The sequence below is a fragment of the Drosophila innubila genome (assembly GCF_004354385.1).
Source record: "Drosophila innubila isolate TH190305 chromosome 3L unlocalized genomic scaffold, UK_Dinn_1.0 0_D_3L, whole genome shotgun sequence".
NCBI lineage: Eukaryota > Metazoa > Arthropoda > Insecta > Diptera > Drosophilidae > Drosophila > Drosophila innubila.
Genome location: NW_022995376.1, coordinates 18,643,724 through 18,664,542, shown reverse-complemented (window position 1 = coordinate 18,664,542; position 20,819 = coordinate 18,643,724). Strand labels below are relative to the sequence as shown.

Genomic DNA, 20,819 nt, shown 5'->3' with positions numbered 1-20,819 from the left:
TAAGTTTTAAAATATAAATTGCAATCTATCAAATATTTCCAAACTTTCATTTAAAAGATACGAAAAAACAATAATTAAATTAAATTACCTTTAAGGACAAATAGTAGGATCCTTAAAATTCAAGGACAAATAGTAAGAACCCCAATATTCGTCCTTGAAGGACAAGAATATTTTACATTTCCGTAATACACCACTTGGTTCAATTTAACTTTTATTTTTTTTAATGAAATAACGAAATAACTCGTATATGTCACTTTTGAAATAATAATACAAAATATTTCTTAATTTTCAATTTTATTATTATATTATTTAATAGGTATTATTTCGTAAATACCTATTAAAATAAAATCGTATCGCCAATTACGAGTTAAATAGGAAGTTTGGTACATTTCATGTTACTGTAACATATTTCCTTCAAAATGATTTATTTAGTTAAAACTAATTCTTAATTGTGGTCCTTGTCTTAAACAAAGAATAAAACACAAAATAGCTTCATGCAAAACATAAGTCTATGTGTATTATATATTTAAACCTGGTTTATTACAAAAAATCATAATTAAACGTAGGTGCAAAAAGGGAGGTAATATGAGCATGCCTTAATTAATCGTACTACGATATAATAATAAATTAAGTTTCATTAAATTTCGTAATCTTTGAATTGTAGTACAAACATGATGTTAAGTACTGCCAAAATAATATATGAGTGTGTTTATGTGTTTTACAAAAGCGTGCAGTAGGGTTTGAATTATTTTTTTTTGGGTTTTGTTGTTGATTAGTTTTATACTTTTTAGAATGTTATTTCTTAATCTGACGTGAAATAAACGTGCGCAACCTACAGACTACGAAATACAAAAAACTATTTGTATATAATTGTCGTTTATATACACGCTACAATATTAAATTGCAAATCGTAAATGTAAGATTGTTTTTCTTTAGTATATACGATAAGGCTTATGCCATAAATGTTTGCATTTTTAACTTATCTCTATCATTTTCATCAGTGCAAGGTTTCTTTCAATTCTGTTATTGTTTTCATTAATTGTTGAAGTTGTTGTTGTTGCTGTTGTTGTTATTGTTTTCATGTTTTTAAAGCAAATGCATCTCTTGCTTCTTTATGGTTTTTAAATTCATAATCACTTTATAGCTTATGCACATTGAACGCTTCTTACATTAGACATGTATGTGTAGGTGTATGTACCTGTGTATATTTAAATGAATCAAACCGATTCCAAAACGAAAGCAAATTGGGTTTGAAAGAATTAGGAACAATATCAATTTGCTGACAATTTGCTTCAGTGGCAGTTAACAAATGTGTATAAGTGTGTTTCATAAACTGTTTAACAAATGCGACTCTTATTGCGTGACTTGCGGTCTGGTTACTTGTATGTATGTTGGGTGTGATTGTGTGTGTGTGTGTGTGTGAGTCGGGTTGAGGTAAATTAATTAACATAACTTCTACAATTATACAAGATAAAAAACCTATTATCGAAAAAATACACATAATACGCTACAAGATTCTCTGCTGGACTCGTTCTCATCAGTTGATCCTCGTTTAGTGCACGTGCTGATGATGTACCGCACTGGGCGGCTTTGAGCCAAATGCGTTCATCAATTGTCCCTCATATAAGGCAATAAGCAGCATTATAATAACGCCACTGAACATTCCAATTATTTGCAACATGAACTGTGTAAGCGACTTGTGAGCAGCAGAAATCTCTGGCATCTGCAAATGATAACAAGTTTGTTATGAAATTAAATAAAATACTTAGTAACATCCAGAACTCACCATATCGACCAGCGCAATGTAGATAAAGAGACCTGCCGCCACAGCGAACATCCATTGAGCAACATCCTGAGACTGCCCAAATATAATGCCAAAGATCATTCCGATGAAACTGAGCACGCCCGTTAACAGATTGTAGTAGACAGCCGATTTGACCGACATGCCCGCCTTCATAAGAATGGCAAAGTCACCGAGTTCGTGCGGCAGTTCGTGACAAAAGACAGCCAGGGATGTGGAGAAACCACCGGCAATGTTCTCGGCGAATGCAGCTCCAATGGCCATGCCATCGGTGAAGTTATGCAGTCCATCGCCCATAATAATCATCCAGGCAACCGCGCTGAGCGTTTCGGGAGGCGAATGCACGTGTCCATGGCGATGGCTGTGTCCGTGATGGGAAGATTCATGCTCCCTCAAAATGACTGTGACATGATCATTCTTCTCCTTTCCTCCATTGGCTGATGTTGGGTTGCTATCCAGTTCTGTGGTCGCCGTATTGTTGCTATCCTGATGCTGTTGCTGATGATTATTATGGTTGTGGTGATGATTATTCATTTCTGCATAGTTATTATGAGAAGTGGAGAGCAACGATTGTGCTGCAGCTTCAGTTGAGCCTTCGTGTTCCATCTTGTCACAGCGCCGATTGCTGCACTCTCCGGAAGTTGCATCGCCACCAGCTCCAGCAGCTGCTGCTGCCGTTGCAGCCACAGCAGAAGGCGTCTCATCGGGCAAATGCATCCAAACATCCTGCTTATTGTTCATTGTGATCTCATCATAACAATATGGATACGAGCTGTACTTCTGCTTGCACATCCTGTCACCCGCCACAGAGTTGTTCACCGAGGAATCTGGATCACGCATGACTTTGGCGCGTGATGGCTTCTTTGGTTCCTTCTTCTCAACACTCTTGCGCCACTCCGAAATCATAGTCAGTGTGTGCTCCGTGACATAGAAGAAAAGGATACCGCCCAAACAGCCCAAGCCCTTCATGATCATTCCTTGCTCATCCTGTCCGGCCAGCGACTAAAAGATTGAAATATGTTAGTTATTAATTTAATTAATTTTTAGGCACAAGATTTAAAATGTACTTTTATTTCTAATATTTTTAGCCTGATTCATTAAATGATTATGTACATAGATATCATACTTACATGGGGCAACAAATGCAGCAGTGCATCTCCCGTCATTGTTCCCACAGCCAGCGACACCAGATACTGAATAATGTGCTTGTAATAGCGTGATCCCATAAATGGTATAATGGCCACGCCCACGAGGCCCAAGAGGCCACAGGCAAACACCGAAAAGAAGGCATACACCCAGACTGCAAAAAGTAAATGTAAGTCTCATATTGGATGCAAAGATAGATAATTAAGTACCATAAAAGATGTCATCCCTCTGCTGTAATTCGTAGGTGTCAATTTCGTCGAGAGTTGCTGGTTCGATGCAGCCACCGCTGCCGGTTGTCAGCTCGTGCAACAGAATAGGACAGAGGTGTAGCAAATCCTTATCGCTGAGTTCATAAGTTGCTTGTTTCTGTATCTCTGACGAGCTGTCTAGTGGTGCGCAGGAAATGTTTGTGCTGGAGGTATTGGGGAACAGCGTGCAATTGGTCAACAGCAGTGGCTGCTCAGCAGCATGTTCGCTGTGATGGCCAGGATGATGAGGTTGTACATGATGCACCAGCCGATCAGCTGCCACACACTGCAAGAAAAATGTTTTTTTAATATACAGAGTATATTCCGATTTGTAGTTTTTGTAAGACTCACGCTGCCATTGCTGCTGACAAGTTGCTGCAGTCCAAGCTGTTGGAGCATGCTCTGAAATCTGCTGACATTGAGCATATGATCCGGCATAAGCTGCTCCAGGTAGTACTGGGTGATCTGTGGGAGATGGGTATGTGAAGAGGCGCCATGCTCATGGTCGTGACCCGCATGGCGCTTTTGTCTCCTGTAAGGCGGACTTGTGCTGTAATTTTGGGTATCATCCTCATCGGCCAACTGCCTTTGATCGGTGGTTCTTTCACTGGAGGGACTCAGATTTCCATAAACTTGAGCATTAAGCTTCACCTCTGTGCGTTGCGTGGCCAGCAGGTCTGCGATGTGATCCTGGCAGTGTAACCGCTGGGCGCACAGCAGACACACCACACACACGGCCATTATGTGACGCGCCATTTTGCTTTCTTCACTGATCCTCTCCTGCTTTAGCTGCTCTCTCTTGTGTTTTGGCTTATTGTACGCTGTTGTGGGCCACTCTGCTCATTATATATTCAACAATTCGCGCGCTTTGTTAGATCTGCAATGGAACGAAAAGGCGAAACGGAATTAGCCAACTTTTGGACGGTTCAGTGAAGCGTGTTGGACGACTCTGTAAAACCCCCACACTCAATACGCATGTGCCGATCGCAATTACAAATTCGAGATTGCATAACTAAAATACAATACTTAAACAACAAACATTAACAACAACAGGCGGAAGTTCAAGTTCATTTGGCGGCCACTTGATGCCACCAAATACGGTCATAGTTTGCTTTTTGCCGACTCGGCCACTCAATTTTCAGTTGCCCCATAAAAGGTGAGTTTCAGTTGCATTTCTTGTTGGCAAGTTTTTAAAAAAAACGAAGTTTTTTTTTGGCTTAAGCAACAGTCAATCAATCAATTTAAAATAGATATGAAACGGTTCATAAACCAGTTTAATAATCGCTTTATATCGGATTTCAAATAAATGTAGGAGTTGTACAAACATTCTTAATATTTGGCTTTATTAGAACAATACCGCATTAAATAAATTTAAAACTGACAATAGTTGAAGTAATTGAGGAGATATGTTTACTAAACATTAAAATGTAAATAACTTGTCACATGAATAAACATTTATTAATTTTAGCTTACTAGCTATTTACTATTACATTAAAATTATAACTCCGCTTTTTATTAAAATTTTAAGTTAATTTTTTTAGTTTTGTAATACCATTTTTCTACAATATCGTTTATTTATATTTTTTACGGTTTCATACGCTTTTTTTAGTTTATTACATTTTTTAGTAGGATATAGAACTATAATATTGAAAAAGTAAATAAAGTAAATACTTTAATAAATAATTCCCATATTTATTTAATATTTAAAGTTAAACCCAACTTTTATTATTGTTATACAACAGTTAGTATCTTCACTAATTACATGCTACAAGTAAAAACCTAAGTTGTGTTTGATTTGTTGAACAACTCGCAGATTTGTTTCTAGAAGCAGTGTAAGAACTCGTTAAAAAGCTAATTACCATTGCAAAGATTACGTAAATGATACTAGGACTTGTATACAGTTGTTCAAGTAAATGTATTGACAAAGTATAACATTCTTATATTTATTTTAAAAATATGTAGTTAAACTTGATAATTTAATTTTTTTTAAAAATATTTTTCTTAAAATTGTATGCTAATTTTGTATTTTGTCAAAACAATTACTTGAGTACCTGTTTATATGCCTAGTTAGTCTGGGTGTATGCCAAAAGTTAACCACGACGTCACCAGTTGACGCTGCAACCGCAAATGGCGCGTGGCAAAAGTGAAAGACAACAATAATGTTCCCCTAAATCGCACTGAAAATTGCTTTGTTATTGCAATTGATAATATTGTTGTTATTGTTCTTGTTGTTGTTGCAATTGATTGTTACTGTTGTGATTTGAACAATTTTGCAATTGCGCACTGAATGAGCTACCGGGCAATTATTTTGAATTCCTCCTGCAACGAGCGGGCAAACCAATTATTGATAAAACTTTAGCCAAAATATTTACGACTAAAGAGACTAACTGGGGTTGAGGAGGGGAGGGGCAATAGTTTTGCGTGGTTTTCGCGTGGGTGGCAAATATTGAACAAGGTGCAAAAAACAAAAATAGGAGGTGGCTTCGCCTACGCATTTGCCAAGTTATCATCGACCTAATAAACGCAAATCGAAACGAAGCGAAACGTCATCGTTTGCCTCTCGTGGTGTTGCATAAAGTTGGGCGTGTGAAGGTCACACAGGAAGTGGGCGGTGCCTGCCATTGGCATTGCACTTTGGCATTGGCAAGGACACTGAGTACACCGCATAACACGCTTGAAGGTGAAAGGTTGATATAGTCACACAACTTGTTGCCAAGCTGACTTCAGTTATGCCTCAATCAAAGAACTTAATTATCTGGCAATAAAAATCAATCAAATTTCACCCAAAAATTTTTAAAAGTCGCCTTAAACATTTTTCTCACAGCAGACGATTTGATTTACTTTGATTTCGTTTTTTTTTTTTTTTTTTTTTTTTTTTGTAATTGTTCAATTTGCTGTTTCCAATCAAGTAGACAATAACTGAGTCAATTGGTCAAGTGCTGACCGCCAATCGTTTTGTCGTAATCAAGCCTCATTTAAATTCAGTTTGCATGATTTTCATGAAATCACACATAATAAAGCACTGAGCGAAAAACAGGCTAAACTAACAAGTCGGTTTGCCTTTGGTTATCAATTTTATCGAATATTCTTTGCAGGTTTTATCAGCATTAAATATTTTAGTTTCGGCTTGGCGCGCAAACACCACACGATTGAGTGGAACTTATGGAGATTTAGTCCAACACAAGCTGGCACTACTCGCATTACTCGCACCACTGAACCACCCACCAAAGTGTTAGACGTGCTCCGAACGCGCGTTATCCAGATACCTCAACAAAACTGAACAGCGCGCGTTGCTTTCAGCTGGTTTTATAGTCAAGTTTTTCGTATTACATTATTTTGTTGTCGATTATCGTATTGTGTGGGTCGCGTTTGTCGATCTGTTAAAAAAATAAAAGGTGTCGTCGCACCCAGTTCCGTGCGATTATCTTTCGACTATAGTATCGAAATTGGAACGGGGCGTGTTGCACTGGACCCTTGTGGCACCTTACATTACGATATCAATACTAAATGATGATTATAAAATTAATGTTATAGTTGCAATAAAAAGCAGAGTTCAAGTCGGAAATATTGAGTAATACAAAAAGCTTTCTACGATATTAATATGAGGATTATGCTCATCTTATAAATCGCAAGATTATCATGTCTTCAATTGTTCAGATTGGTCAGTTATGAAAGAATTGTAAGATCGTTAGTATGCATAGAATACATATAAAAGAGTCTTTTTGTTTACAATTATTTGTCGCAAAGAAAAAGAGAAACAGAGTTTTTTCACAACTCTTTATTATTTCAAGATAATTTATCATAAGTTTAGCCCACAGCTTTTTTCTGTTATCTGTTCTGATATTTCGTTTTATATCTACAAAAAATGGACCCCTTTACAAGGCTTATAGTTTGTTTAGATATACATACTTATGTTTGTCTGTGGGTTCAGTATACCAGTTTTCTAAATATCATAAAGATCTATGCTGATCGTGTTGTTGTGCTGACGAAATACCTAAATTTTGCACACGAAGGCAACCCGAACCCTCGACATTGGTGGCAATAAACCCCAGTGCTGACTCATGTGCTATTTTAACGTTGAATCTCCAATTTGAGCATTCTCCAAAACTGAAATTTCATACGTAAAGCCTCGACAGCGATAAGCAAATATATACATACACTCAAAATGGCTGCCGCTTTTTGGAATCGTTTCACATAAAAGTCGATGACACAACAAAATAGTTGGCCAGCGATAACAAAAAAAAAAATGTGGAGTTCAACATGAAATTTCAGTTAAGAGTTCTGTACACAAAAGCAAAGCCGAAACATGTGACGGGGAAGATGTGAATTTCTGGATATGAGAGAGATTTACAAGTTCATTTAACCGGTCAGTCAGTCACGTTCCCGTCTCTGGGCTATGGCTCTACCTATACCTCTACCTCTATCGTAGCTGTCCAATGGTGACCTTCTCATGTCCGTTGACGACGACGCTGTACTCATAGCAAGCAGTAAATTACGATGGTCTATAGTTTAATATGCTACTGCCGAACATACGCAAACCGATATACATACTTGTACAAACAGATTTACAGTGGTTCACAGTAGATATCTTACAGTGTCAAATTACCTGGAATTGTCAGCAGGTAGAAATGCGAGCAACGATCTTTGCAATTGAAAAACTTTTGTGTGTACGAAATTATCTATGCCCCACTGTATGCAGTATGTAATCGTACTAATAAACATAGTTAGTGATATTGAAGGGCTACATAAATTGAATCATGCTGTAATCGCCTTGCAATGTTTCACTTCCTCATTTTGAAAGAAGGAGGCGAGGACAGACTAAAGAGTAACAGATAAAATGTTTCATTTTGATTGCATGTCATGGAATAATTCAGTTCGTTGCATCCACAGTCACTTGCGTGGCCAATTAATTGTTTATAGCACTCGCAGCTGCGATGTGTTCTGATTATGATATATTGCCAACTCCATGACCATTGCCAATTGATAAAACTCAAACTCTTTAATTATACAAACCATAAATTTGTACCTTTATGTATTCTAAACAACTTGAAATAAAAGTAAAACACATGTTGATATATGTGTCGTTGGCGATAAGCACCGATACGTATGTATGTATACGTATTACGTATATGTATGTAGGTTATCTATAAGTATTTTTATGAGTCTATGCATTTTAATAAAACACCCACACAAGAAAGATTTGACCAAATTAGTGAAATAATCTATGATAAGATATACAAATAAATACCAATTTTTAGATACTTATACATGTTTTGTTTTTGTGCAATTAAACCAATATTTCTGTTGGCCTAAAAAGTGTGAACTATATTTTACAGCAAATTAAAAAGCATCGAATAAAACTTGTCTATACATATACATTTATGTATAGGCACACACATACAGTTAGTCCAGAAAATGTGTTGACAAATTAAAAATTCCAATGTTTGACTAATTTATTTTTAAAATTAGTCAAATTCGATTAAAGTTATAATAAAATAAATATCTATAGTTTATATATTTCTGTTGCTAGAGAATTAGTGTACATTTTTGATTTTGTCAAAACACTTTCTTGACCAAATGTATATGAAAATACACGCACACATTAGAGTGTCAAAATGAGGAAAAAGAATCCCATCGCACATGGACTGCGGCGAGCGCTATAAATACATGCATACATAAGTGATGAATGGAAGAGAGGAATGGGGCGACTGCACACACTCGTTGCTGTCATTGATGGTGCGAAAAGAGAATCACAACGAAACTAGCCAAAGAGCATAGCAAAAGTTAGTAGCAGGCCGCATATAAACAAGCATTCACACACACAGCCTACACACGATGTTCACAATCACACAAACACATTCATAAATATGTATGCTTGCAGAAAAATGCGGTCGTTTGCAGTATGGTTTATGAACTCACCTGTCTACAGTTAGTTATATCGCTATTAAAATTGATTTCAGTTCAAATGTATATATTCATCAATTTTATAATATATTTGAACTCGATTAGCGTAATTATCTACTACGCACAGAGCAGAGGGTATTTCCAATCATTTATAGATGATTTTCAAGTCGTTGGAGTGGGTGCAGCAGGCGCAACAATGTATTTAGCACTCTGACTGCGAGATAACGGCTAGTGTTGATTGCGCTACAATGATCTTCTTTTCACATAGAATTTAACATTTAAGACAGCTTTATAGCTTGCGGCGTCGGCGGCTGGGCGATAGATTGAATGAGAGGAAAATCCAGCACCAAAATAGCACCAACACGTTGTCGCGCACAATACCTCAGTGTACAGGCTAATTTATGGCGCTTCAAGAACACCAGCAATATATATAGTTAATTGAATGCCGATTCCCAAAATTGCACGCACGCTCCAACAATAATTCGCAATTATAAAAAAAATATAACTGCTTCTTCTTATATAATGCATTCACATGCCAAACGAAGCGTCGAGAGAAGCTGTTAACTTAAGTTAACAGTGGCAATCACAAAGTTGTACTCGAATGGGTATGTTAACTAAAATAACATTAACGTTAAAGACTGCCTGTTATGTTAAGCTAACAGTGGTGCATGGCGGGTGTTAACTGAAATAACAATCACTGTTGTCAACTAAGCTATTTTGTAGCTAGTTCTGGCTATTCTTAGCTAACTGGCTAATTAAATATATATTCAGCTATGTTTTAGTATTTATCCTAAAACGATGCAAAAGTACACGTAAAAATTATTTCTAGCCAGAGAAACAGCTATTTCTCCTCTACAACAACAATTGCTACAATGGCTTAAAAAATCAGAAAGCACTGTCTGGCAACATTCAAATAAAGGGCAATTTTAACCTGCCAGGTGGCAGCACCAGCCCAAGGCAAACAAAGACAAAACGCAAATTTCATATGTAAATTGAAGTAATCGAGTTGTACGTGCCCAAAATGAGCTCTTGGCGCGACAGTCTCACTAGCTTGCCAGGCGCTGTTGCGCAATTTGTCAATGACAGTGCATCAACGGCATCCAGCTATCTGCACTCGCAGTCGTGCACATCTGGATCCGAGGAGAGCGCTCCTCAGCACTCGGATTACAAGGCGTTGCCTATTCCCGCATCGCTGGTGAAGGAACAGTGGCGTCTAATCTTCACCTCGGATGCAAATATCCAAGACCTGCAGGCTGCCATTGCCCATTGCCGGGATTTGGTGCTGTTGAGCGATGAATGCAGCGAGGAGCGTCGATGGCTGGTGCGTCATTTAATCGACTTGCGATACTCGCTCCAGGAGCTGGAGGAAGCCCAGGCGCATGTTGGCGACGATGTGGTATTGATGAGTGCCATCAAATCTGTGGTTGGACACCACTTTGTGCCACATTATCCCAGCACACGCAATCGTTTGCAAGCAGCTGCTAAGCGTTATTATTGTGATTACTGTACGGGAATTATTTGGCGGGTTGTTCAGGCTGCCTACATATGTAGTGACTGCAGTTATCTGGTGCATCAAAAGTGCATCGACAGTGTACAGCGTGTATGTGCCCATGTCCTTGCCTCGGAACGTCAGTATCCCATCTCCGAAATCTGTCCAGAGATTGGACTTTCCGAGCAGCGCTACAAATGTGCCGAGTGCTCAACGTTGCTGAATTTCAGTAAGTACTGTGGATTATCCAACTTACAACCGACTCACATCACTTCGTTGCAGAGAACTCTTGGATTGAGCCCCGCCTGTGTGATTACCGAGGCCTTTACTACTGTCCATCATGCCACTGGAACGATAGCTTCATAGTTCCAGCCAGAATAGTACACAACTGGGATTTTACACCGCGCAGAGTGTCGCGCACTGGCCTGCAGGAGATTCAGCTGTTCCTAGACAAGCCACTCATTCGACTGGAGGAGGAAAATCCCAAGTTGTTTGTGTTTCTCGAGAAGCTATGCGCCGTCAAGAAATTAAGGCAGAACTTAGTGCACATGCGGCACTATCTGGCCGCCTGCAAGATCGCCGTGGAGCAGAAGATTGTGGACCAACAACTGGGCGGTCGCCGTCATTTGGCGCAGTCCAATGAGTTCTACTCACTTAGGGATCTCATTCAAGTTGAGTCGGGTGCCTTAGCCGATTTCCTGCAGAGTGTCTTCAGAGTCTTTGGCGCCCACATACGTGCCTGTGACATGTGCCTGGCTAAGGCCTATATCTGTGAGATTTGCAGCAACAACGAGGTCATCTTCCCCTTCGACGATGGTTGCATCAAATGCGATCAATGTAACTCGATTTACCATCGCGTCTGCTTGACCCGCAAGAACATGATCTGCCCCAAGTGCGTGCGAATCCAGGAGCGTCGATTGCAGCTGGATCGCTCGACGAGCAGGCAAACGGACAATGAAAATGCTAACAGTGCCAACGAATCCTCCGATGCAGTGCAGCCGACGGATACAACTACATAGTACAGCCGATCACTTTAAATTATCTTTGTTTTTAAACTCGTATCTGTGTAACATTGTTTTTAATATGTATATACATAAGACCGACTCGACTATTAAATACATTTTATTTATATAGTATATAGTATATGCTCCTGTCCTTGTAATCTCACTGCTCCTTTTTACCATACTTCTGGCGATTGTGAAACTTGCGTGGATTAATGCCATAGGCTTTGAGACGATCGTCAGTGATGCCATTTGGATTTGAATTGTTCGGCTTGCCTTTCCCTTTGAAGTCGCGTTTAGGACGTGATTCATTCGGATTTGAATTGTTCGGCTTGCCTTTCCCTTTGAAGTCGCGTTTAGGACGTGGTTTAAAGTCACCTCCTTCTCGTCGAGGTGTTTGGGATTTATTGCCTGCATTCTTAAAGGGATTCGCTCCTGAAGTGACTCCAACTGGACCCGGCTTCGGCATATTTTGTTTGTTAAATGGATTGGGTCCAGCTTCCTTTGGATTTGCAACATTTTTGTTGGGAAATTGCTTCTTGGCAAAAGGATTTTTGGTGTTTCCCTTTTCCGCTTCCTTTTTCGCAGGTGGCTGCACTTTCTCCACCTTTTTCTTCTTGGCCGGTGTCGGTGCATCTTTCAATGCTGAATCCTGCTGCTTTGTTGGCTTATCCGAATTTTCTGCATTATTTTTTTCCTCATTTCCGTTGGTTATCGTGACTGGAGCGCTTAATGTGGTGGAAGAAGATGCTGGAGCGCTTGATCCTGCTGCTGCAGCTGCTGCTTTGCGCTTTAGACGTTTCCTCTTGGACTTGGAGAGAGTCTCTGTGGAATTTTCGCCTGCCACCGGAACTGCAGCTTGTTCATTTACAGCCGGTTTTGTTTCGTTTGGTTCCTCTGTTTGCTCTTCGTCGTCAGAGCTGCAAATGAGTTAAGGAATTGAATTAAGACAATACTAGATTGGATATTCTGTCATTTACTTACGGATCACCGTACAGACTTTTGAAAATCTTGCGCTTGAGATCTTCGTTCTTCGCTTTCATTTTGTATAATCGCTGCTCCTTTTTCTCCACATATTCTGGACGGTTCTGTACAGCCTTCTTTAAGCTGGCCCACTGATTTAATTCCTTGTTTTTAGCCAGCAAGATCTGTAAGCAGATAGAAAACTTAGCTAACGAACTAGTAAAATGCTATTAAAGATTATTCACCTCCTCAATAGTTAGTCCAAAATCATTGGGCGTAGTCTCCACATATTTGAAGCGACATGGCTGATCCCCCACAATGTCCTCATAGTCCAGTTGATAATATTCATCAATATAGTCGCCATAGGTCTGCTCATCCTCGGGATCGAAGGCTGGCTTTTCTGCCTTTATCATTTCCATGAATCGATTGCGTCTTCCTTTGCGACCCTTCCGACTGCGCGTATTCTCAATCAGTTCCTGTTGCAGCTGCTGTTTGGATGAAGCTGGATCGTAGTCACAGTCCATGTTAAAATCATCGTCTTCGCAGTGTCCATCTTCATCGGCGTCATTGCTTTGACGTGGATCATAGTTGTCCCAGTCCTCAATGGCCAATTCTTCGATATCCGAGGGACACTCGGGCTTCTCCTCCCCTTCGTCCACATTGTAGTAATCATCGTTGAAAAGTTCCTGCATGCGTCGGTCATGTGCTTCAGGATCGAAATCCTCATCGAGCTCATCGTCTCTGAAGCCCAATTCATCGTTACCAGTGACGGCCTTTAGCTTGCGAATCTTTTCCTCTATTTCCTTCTTCCTCATATCCTTGATCAGATCCAGTTCCTTCATTTTCTGCTCCTTCTCATGCTGCTTGCGCTCCTTTACCTCCTTGCGTTTCTCCTTGCGTTTATCGTCAGAACGACGAATCGACTGCTCGATGGTTCGAGGATAACGCTTGATGAAATCCGCATCTGGCTCTTCGAAACGAAAGTTGTACTTCTGTTCGAACTCGGCTTGCTTCTCCAGCTCTTGTTCATCATCTGAGAGTGGCGCATTGTCACCTACGATTTCATCATAGGTAGGAATTTCGGATGCATCTGTATTAGCATATCCTTTATTTAGTATATAATCGCGTAGAAAGCTCTCGCCCTGGGTCAGCTTGCTGCTATTCCAGTACTGCTTGAGAGGAGCCAACTGCTGCTGTGCACTGGGCTCAATGCTTTCGTCTGCCTGCTTGCCGGCCAGCCACTTAGCAAAGTCAGCCTCCTCGGCGTCTGTTTGTGCCTTGGTTTTGGTGCGTTTCTTAAAGATGCCACCGAATTCTTCATCTTCCCCATCGTCCTCCTGCTCCATAACGTTCTTAAACTCTGCTTTCAGTCGCTGCTCCTCCTCCACTGCTGTAGGAGATTGGGCACGTTGAAATTCTTCCTCCGCCTCTTTCTCATCGTCAGAACTCTCAAATTTTCCATTGTGCTCCAGTATAACCTTTCGTTCATAGTCCTTTAATGTCACAGGCTTGGCCTTGCTGGGTTTCTTTTTTGGTGATCCTTCCTCCTCGCTGTCACTTTCATCGCCGTCGGCAGCGTCAAAGAATCGCGTCTCCTTGTCATAAATACGAGGATCTTTGCTTTTCAATGATGCTAGTGTTTTGAAAAACTCCTGATCAAATTTAACATCTACTTCCTCCTCTTCCGACGACTCGCTGTCACTGTCCAGCTCCGACTCCGACACGTCCAGACCACGGTCTTTATCTACAAAACAATTTATTAGCGAATCATTGAAATTTCTTTCCATAGGTTGAAGTGTGCTTACATTTCTGAAGCAACTCTTTTTTGCGCAAGCTATTGAACGACTTGGCATAGTCCTGGTTTGTGGATATCTGCAGATCATCCGCATCATCGTCAGAACCATCAAATAACTTGCTCATTATAAATTAATTGTTTCCCTTAATTGATAATGAAACAAACTACACGTGCGATGTCTAGTCAACACTAAAGTTGCCCAATCCAAAAAATGTCCGATCTGGCAAGTCGTACCATTTTAGTCCAATTGACCAGATACAGTGCTAACAACGTCCGAGAAATGAGCGGTGTTTACCCAACACTATTCAGCTGACAAAAACAACAAAGGGTGCTAATGCAGAGATAATAAATAATAGTTGTCAAAATAAAGAATAAATAACGTAACTGAAAACATTCCAAGAATATGACGGATACTGAGGAAGCCCAAGCAACTGCTTCAACATCAATTACCTCCACAACACCCACCGACAAGGATGCAACCAAAAGTAAGAAAAAGTTCATTACCCACCACCATCAATACAATTTAATTGCTTTTTTTGTTTTTAGTTTGCATTTTGTTAAATGCTACTGGTAATGTGCCCATAATAAAGAAACGTACGTGGACGGTGGATCCCAATAAAACTGTCAGTTGGATTCAAAAGTTTATACACAAATACCTAAAGCTGGACTCCAATGAACAAATTGTAAGTCGTCTCAAAATTTGTTTTCAGCAGTATTTTCATTTAGCTTTCCTTGCAGTTTCTATATGTAAACCAAACATTTGCACCTGCTCCAGATCAGATAATAAAAAACCTGTACGATTGCCATGGGACGAATGGTAAATTGGTTCTCTATTACTGCAAGAATCAGGCGTGGGGCTAAATCAATACGCATTGGACTACATCTAAGTATTTATTTGTCTACGTTAATGTTTATGTTATTTAATTGTATGGAGCTGACGCCGAAAACATAATAAATTTCACATTTTTATTTCCTCAATTCGAGGTTCTTAATTAAGTCTATTTGAAAACAAATAAATTGAAATCAAGAGTTTATTTTGGGCCATTTGATTAGTCGCCACGCAGAGCCTCCAGTTCATCGGCAGCCTCTTTGGATACTCTGTGATATTTAGCAACTGTTGGGCGGTAGTAATAGGCTTGATAATCGTTGCGCTCAGACATTTTGCGACGAACTTCATCCTCGAGTTGGCTATAAGCAACAAAGAACATTAAGTTTTAATTTAAATAGGTTATTTTGCAAATCTTACCGAATTTGCGCCTTCTCATTCTCCTCGAAAAGGTTGTGACACGCCTTCTCGTATTCCTGTTGCTGTGAGGTCAAAATGTACCGCGCAATAAACCTGGAAATTGGGTTCTGAAAGGACAAAAAAGATATGTATTATGTTTAGCCGACTCCATCGATTAATTTAACCGCACCTTCTCGTATTCCCAATGCTTGGGCTCGTAACCCTCGGGAATTTCAGAGAGCTGCGCAGGTCCCACGAAGATATTGGAGTAGAAGACCAGTGCTGTGATAGGTATGACGCCAATCATTACGTAAAAGTGCATCAGATCCTTGAACTTGTCCCATTGGAAGCGCGATGGCTTTATGGTCATGTGATGGTGTCCATGATCACCGCCCATTCGACGCAGTTGCTGCGCTAGAGCTGCAAAAGTTGTCAATAATAAAGAATTTATTATTGGTTGTGGTTGCGTAATGTGGGCTCTGTTTACAGTTTGTTTAAATAGTATCAGTTGCTCTTACCATTCCTGCAGGCAGGCGTTAACAGCACTGCACGATTCTTGGCAAATTGCGCAGCTGGCAGCAGCAAACGGCTCCAGCCAACCATTTTTTTTTTGTTAAATTTACGCTATTTACTGATTTATACCCAAAAAATAACGTGAACAGTCGGTCAGTTCAGGGCTGGAAAATGTTTTTTGTTTTGCCCCATCAAAATTTTCGATTACTTGTATCGATATTACAACTTCCAGCCCTGTACTGGCGCAACTACAGAGTTATTTCGATAATAAATTGAAATACAACTGGGTTTTAGCTAAAAAGTTTATGCAAATTTTAAAATACATTTTGATGAAAATTTAAAATTCGAATTCATAAAAAAATATATATAAATTTTAATGAATGTTTGAAGCTCGTCAACCCAAGGGGAGAGAAGTTAAAAATTTAATTAAATAAAATATCAAAAAATCGACAAAATACTAACAAAAATTCTGCAAAAATTTAAAAAATTCCAGCTTAAAAATATTTCAATTTAGTGCCATTTTCGTAGTTGCAATTAAACTTTTTTTTATTAAACAAGAACAAGTTGCCAGATCGGAAAATTCTGTAGGGTGGCAATACCGGTAAGCAGAAGCTAAACACAAAGTTTTTTCGTCTGGCATCAAAAAACGCAATTTGTTAATATAAAAAAAGAAACTGAAAGAGACATAGGTAATTTGATTAAAAAAATAAATGTTAATGAAAGTAATCTGCAAATAAGTATTAATATTAATAATTTGCAGACATCGTAGACTCTTAAAGAATATCAATTGCCGTTGTACAGACAACTGATAAAAAAAAGCTCATTGACAAAAATAAAGTAAATAATAGAATATGTGTGGTTGTGCTGTCAGAAAATGCGCAGTTCCTTAATAACAACTTTTTTCACTGCTGATATCGTTTTGTGCTTAATAAATTATTGTGTCTTGTGCGAGAAAACAAAGATTGCAAACTCATACTTCCTCTTTATGTACTAAGTATGTACATAATGTAACTGTCTTCTAATAGTACATACACAGATATGAGCTTTCGATAAATAATATAAAATGTTATAAATTAGTGAGTGGTAGTTCTACAAGAAATTCTAACTATTCTAAAGAGCAACTTTAAACGTTAGTCGATGTGTCAGTAACTTGTATGTGTATGTATGTATATATATGCAAATACTGTAGTTTGTTTTGGTGGTGGGCGTAGGCGTCGCCGCCATTCTCCCTCCTCTCTCTCTCTCTCTCTCTTATACTCTGCGCGTTGCGTGCTAGCTTTTAGTTTTTGGCCTGGCTTGACTTGAACTTTACCAATTGCCGTGTCCGATATAAGCAAGAAATAACCTATTGCCATTCAATAAGTAAATAAATCGTTGCTTAGCTCTATACTTGTTCTTGCTGTTGCTGTTGTGTCGCATAAGCGATAAAGTTGAATATGAATCAGCGTTGAACAAATCATAAAATAATGGAATAAATCAGGTGATAAAAGTTATGATTTAAATATTAAGAGGAAATAGCTAGCTGTAGCTACACAATGGTTAGCACTGTAGCAATAGAAGCAACAACGGCAAGCGATAAGAAGAGCAAGAAAACAAGCTTGTTTTTTTTTTGTCGTTTTGGGTGAACGTTGTCAAAGTCTCTAACAAAAGTGACGTCATCAATACCCAATTTTAGCTAATGTATTCAAAATGTAACTTTTGTTTCCTCTCCTTTCTTTCCAGTTGTTTTTATCAGCCTATTTGCACAGCGACAGCGACTCACTCGTCTCTAGGGCAATGGATGCCAATTCACGTTTTCCAACGCGATTACCAGGTAAGACCGGCTGTCTAACAGTTTGGCCGTTATTTTAGTGTAACTGCATTTAAATTTGTTTTTGTTTTTGTTTTGGGTTTCGTTTGCGTTGAATGCTTTTTGCGATCGCTTAAGAATTAAAAGTAACTGTAAACAATTATTGCCTTGCTTTAGACTAACTTTTAACAGCCCCCCTCACTTTGCTTATGATGGTATTCAAGTTGTGCTACTAACCCAATTCAAATATTATGCCTACTACCTTAGACGATTATCAACTTTATATAATTATGTATATATGTCTGTACATATATGGCTAATGAATGAGTAAAACAAATACATGCATAATCGGTAGCTGCTGTTGTTGCAATTGTTTGTTGTTTAACTTTTGTATATGTTGTGTGGCTTAGAAATAACAAAAAAAAAACAAAAAAACATTACTCTCTTTGTTCGCTCCATCTCTCTCTCTCTTCTCTTTATAAATCTCTTTGTAAATATGTAATTAATTGCATTCGATAAGAAACAATTACCTGTAAGCCCGATAACTCATCAAATTCTTTCTGATTCATGTTTATTCACTTACTCAATACACAAATCCGAACTAACTTGTTGCCTAAGGCCGTCAAAATACTTAAGTGAAAAGCATTATACTTGTAAGATTAACTTTTGAAATTTATATCATTCCCTAAGAAAACCTAAGAGATTAATACATTTTCATTTCTCTCACGCAATCCAAAATATTCGCATAATCAAGGCCCCGCCATAAGCTCGATTGTGGGTAATTCTGAGGAGCCGCTGCCAAGTTTATCCGATTTGCATGACTGCGAACCAAAGCTGGAGTTTGATGATACAGAGCTATTGACCCCAGCGCCCCAGGGTAAGAATTATAATAATTAACATACATACAATGAAAGTTAAACACTGACTAAACACTTGATTCACTTTATTCATAGAAGATGTTATGGTCGGTGATTTTGTTCTAGCCGATGGTAAGTGAAATGAAACTTGGTGGGTATCTGCTGGATAGGGAATAGTTTAAATGTTGCAACGTTCTTGCAGATTCCGAACTTGAGCACGAAGAAACCGTCAATCCCTTAGACGAAGATTTCGAGGACCAGCTGTGTGAGCAGTCCGAAAACTTTCAGGCGATCAAGAACACATGTGATTTCTTGGGCACAGATAAACAAGGACGTCCTATTATTGGCATTTACGCCTCGCGCTTTCCCGAAAAATCGCAGCTGGAAGGATTTGTGCGGTATGTTTAAAAGTAACTCTTTTTAAAGGTCACCAGCTAAACGGTTTTATGTTTTCATTTTGTAGACAAATCATCAAAGAGATTGAACCCTATGTGAAGAACGATTACATTTTCGTGTATTTTCATCAGGGACTTAAGGACGATAAGAAGCCGTCGGCGCAGTTCCTGTGGAACTCGTACAAAGAGCTGGATCGCGACTTTCGCAAGAATCTAAAGACTCTGTATGTGGTGCATCCGACGTGGTTCATCCGTGTCATCTGGAACTTCTTTAGCCCATTTATCAGCGACAAGTTTCGCAAAAAGCTAGTGTACATCTCCAGCCTCGATGAGCTGCGTCAGGCGCTGGGCCTGAACAAGCTCAAGCTGCCCGACACCATTTGTGACTTTGACGATAAACAGAATCCAAGTCGCAGTCGTGTACCGCAGGCAGCAAACCCCAATGGGCGGCCGACGATGCAGTTTGGCGTTTCCTTGAAATTCATCGTTATGCACAGTCCATGCCTCAACTCCATACCGCCCATTGTGCGCAAGTGCGTGGACTCGCTCTCCATCACGGGTGTCATTGATACAGAGGGCATCTTTCGTCGCTCCGGCAATCATGCTGAGATTATGGCTCTAAAGGACCGTGTCAATCGCGGTGAGGATGTGGATCTCAGTAGTGTCAATGTCCATGTGATTGCGGGCTTACTTAAGAGTTTCCTGCGGGATCTGACCGAACCGTTGCTAACCTTTGAGCTGTACGATGATGTGACCAAGTTTCTAGATTGGCCCAAGGAGGAGCGTTCCCGGAACGTCACCCAGCTGATACGCGAAAAACTGCCCGAAGAGAACTATGAGCTGTTCAAATATATAGTCGACTTTCTGGTGCGCGTCGTCGACTGTGCGGACCTAAATAAGATGACCTCCTCAAATCTGGCGATTGTCTTTGGTCCGAACTTCTTGTGGTCTGGCCGCAATAGCACTTCACTAGAGGAGATTGCACCTATCAATGCATTTGTCGACTTTGTGCTGCAAAATCACAAAGCCATTTATCTGATCGACGTTAACCAGCGTACTGTAAGCGTCGATTAGCGATCGCGATGACTCCACAATCAAGTCCGTAATTTGTAAATTGTTTCATTAAGTGTTAGCCTTAAGCCCGCTAAGTGAGCACAGTGAAAAGCGCAAGCGTTGTTTCGTGTATAAAGTGTACTAATCTTAAGTTGAAATTTTAATTTCTTTATTTAATCTTGTAACTGTGTGTAAGGTTCTACTCTCTGCGCCTATTTTAACTAACTCGTCACCTTTTTACTATATACTCTCTCCTTAAACTTCTTTAACTCATTTCCAGCAAGAATCTGTTAATTTACCAAAGAAATTTTTTTTACTTTGTTTTTTAAAAGAGATAACTGAGAAACGAATACGATATGATAACATGTTATTTATACAAAAAAAAAAACGCACATTCCAAACTAATACTATATGTAAGATGCTGCTGAATTCGCAAATGCGATCATCTGGCAGATCATCTATTGGATTTGTAGAGATTTCACAAACATGATAAGTGTAGATTATTGAATTTCCTTATAGTAATACAAATTTTATATAACAAAACGGTATTGTTAAAAAATAAAGTAAATGTTAATATCTCAATACTCAGAGCTTGTTTTCATTCTGCACAACTTGGTAATAAACAATGCAATTTTTAAGA

General features: G+C 39.1%; 6 protein-coding genes across 12 annotated transcripts; 3 read left to right on the top strand and 3 right to left on the bottom strand.

The window, feature by feature from the left end:
- Window positions 1-495: 495 nt before the first annotated feature.
- LOC117789172 (zinc transporter foi) lies at window positions 496-9,614 on the bottom strand. Of its 4 annotated transcripts, none has more exons than XM_034628247.1 (6): window positions 9,115-9,614; window positions 3,547-4,072; window positions 3,157-3,481; window positions 2,932-3,101; window positions 1,787-2,803; window positions 496-1,723 (listed from the first exon to the last, which is right to left on the bottom strand). In XM_034628247.1, the coding sequence occupies exons 2-6, from the start codon at window positions 3,949-3,951 to the stop codon at window positions 1,553-1,555; spliced, it is 2,088 nt and encodes a 695-aa protein (XP_034484138.1). In that variant the 5' UTR covers window positions 3,952-4,072; window positions 9,115-9,614; the 3' UTR covers window positions 496-1,552. The 4 variants fall into 4 exon arrangements, with proteins under 4 accessions (XP_034484138.1, XP_034484136.1, XP_034484137.1 ...); XM_034628245.1 differs by lacking the exon at window positions 9,115-9,614 and adding an exon at window positions 6,421-6,496; XM_034628246.1 differs by lacking the exon at window positions 9,115-9,614 and adding an exon at window positions 6,244-6,493.
- A 420-nt stretch (window positions 9,615-10,034) lies between these two features.
- LOC117786374 (differentially expressed in FDCP 8 homolog) lies at window positions 10,035-11,670 on the top strand. The gene is made up of 2 exons (XM_034624586.1): window positions 10,035-10,817; window positions 10,871-11,670. Exons 1-2 carry the CDS (start codon window positions 10,121-10,123, stop codon window positions 11,605-11,607), a joined length of 1,434 nt encoding a protein of 477 aa, XP_034480477.1. The 5' UTR covers window positions 10,035-10,120; the 3' UTR covers window positions 11,608-11,670.
- Window positions 11,608-14,583, bottom strand: LOC117786373 (protein KRI1 homolog). Its single transcript, XM_034624585.1, has 4 exons — window positions 14,358-14,583; window positions 12,798-14,296; window positions 12,574-12,737; window positions 11,608-12,509 (listed from the first exon to the last, which is right to left on the bottom strand). The coding sequence occupies exons 1-4, from the start codon at window positions 14,470-14,472 to the stop codon at window positions 11,753-11,755; spliced, it is 2,535 nt and encodes an 844-aa protein (XP_034480476.1). The 5' UTR covers window positions 14,473-14,583; the 3' UTR covers window positions 11,608-11,752.
- A 64-nt stretch (window positions 14,584-14,647) lies between these two features.
- On the top strand, window positions 14,648-15,355 carry LOC117786371 (autophagy protein 12-like). The gene is made up of 3 exons (XM_034624584.1): window positions 14,648-14,832; window positions 14,894-15,030; window positions 15,086-15,355. Exons 1-3 carry the CDS (start codon window positions 14,751-14,753, stop codon window positions 15,206-15,208), a joined length of 342 nt encoding a protein of 113 aa, XP_034480475.1. The 5' UTR covers window positions 14,648-14,750; the 3' UTR covers window positions 15,209-15,355.
- Window positions 15,302-16,175, bottom strand: LOC117786370 (NADH dehydrogenase [ubiquinone] 1 beta subcomplex subunit 5, mitochondrial). The gene is made up of 4 exons (XM_034624583.1): window positions 16,091-16,175; window positions 15,763-15,992; window positions 15,594-15,700; window positions 15,302-15,535 (listed from the first exon to the last, which is right to left on the bottom strand). The coding sequence occupies exons 1-4, from the start codon at window positions 16,173-16,175 to the stop codon at window positions 15,397-15,399; spliced, it is 561 nt and encodes a 186-aa protein (XP_034480474.1). The 3' UTR covers window positions 15,302-15,396.
- Window positions 16,176-16,643: 468 nt separating this feature from the next.
- Window positions 16,644-20,763, top strand: LOC117786266 (rho GTPase-activating protein 68F). Of its 4 annotated transcripts, none has more exons than XM_034624427.1 (6): window positions 16,644-16,686; window positions 17,808-17,898; window positions 18,629-18,751; window positions 18,828-18,863; window positions 18,934-19,129; window positions 19,195-20,763. In XM_034624427.1, exons 2-6 carry the CDS (start codon window positions 17,862-17,864, stop codon window positions 20,198-20,200), a joined length of 1,398 nt encoding a protein of 465 aa, XP_034480318.1. In that variant the 5' UTR covers window positions 16,644-16,686; window positions 17,808-17,861; the 3' UTR covers window positions 20,201-20,763. The 4 variants fall into 4 exon arrangements, with proteins under 4 accessions (XP_034480318.1, XP_034480317.1, XP_034480319.1 ...); XM_034624426.1 differs by having other exon boundaries at window positions 16,648-16,774; XM_034624428.1 differs by lacking the exon at window positions 16,644-16,686 and adding an exon at window positions 16,986-17,079.
- The last annotated feature ends 56 nt before the right edge of the window (window positions 20,764-20,819 follow it).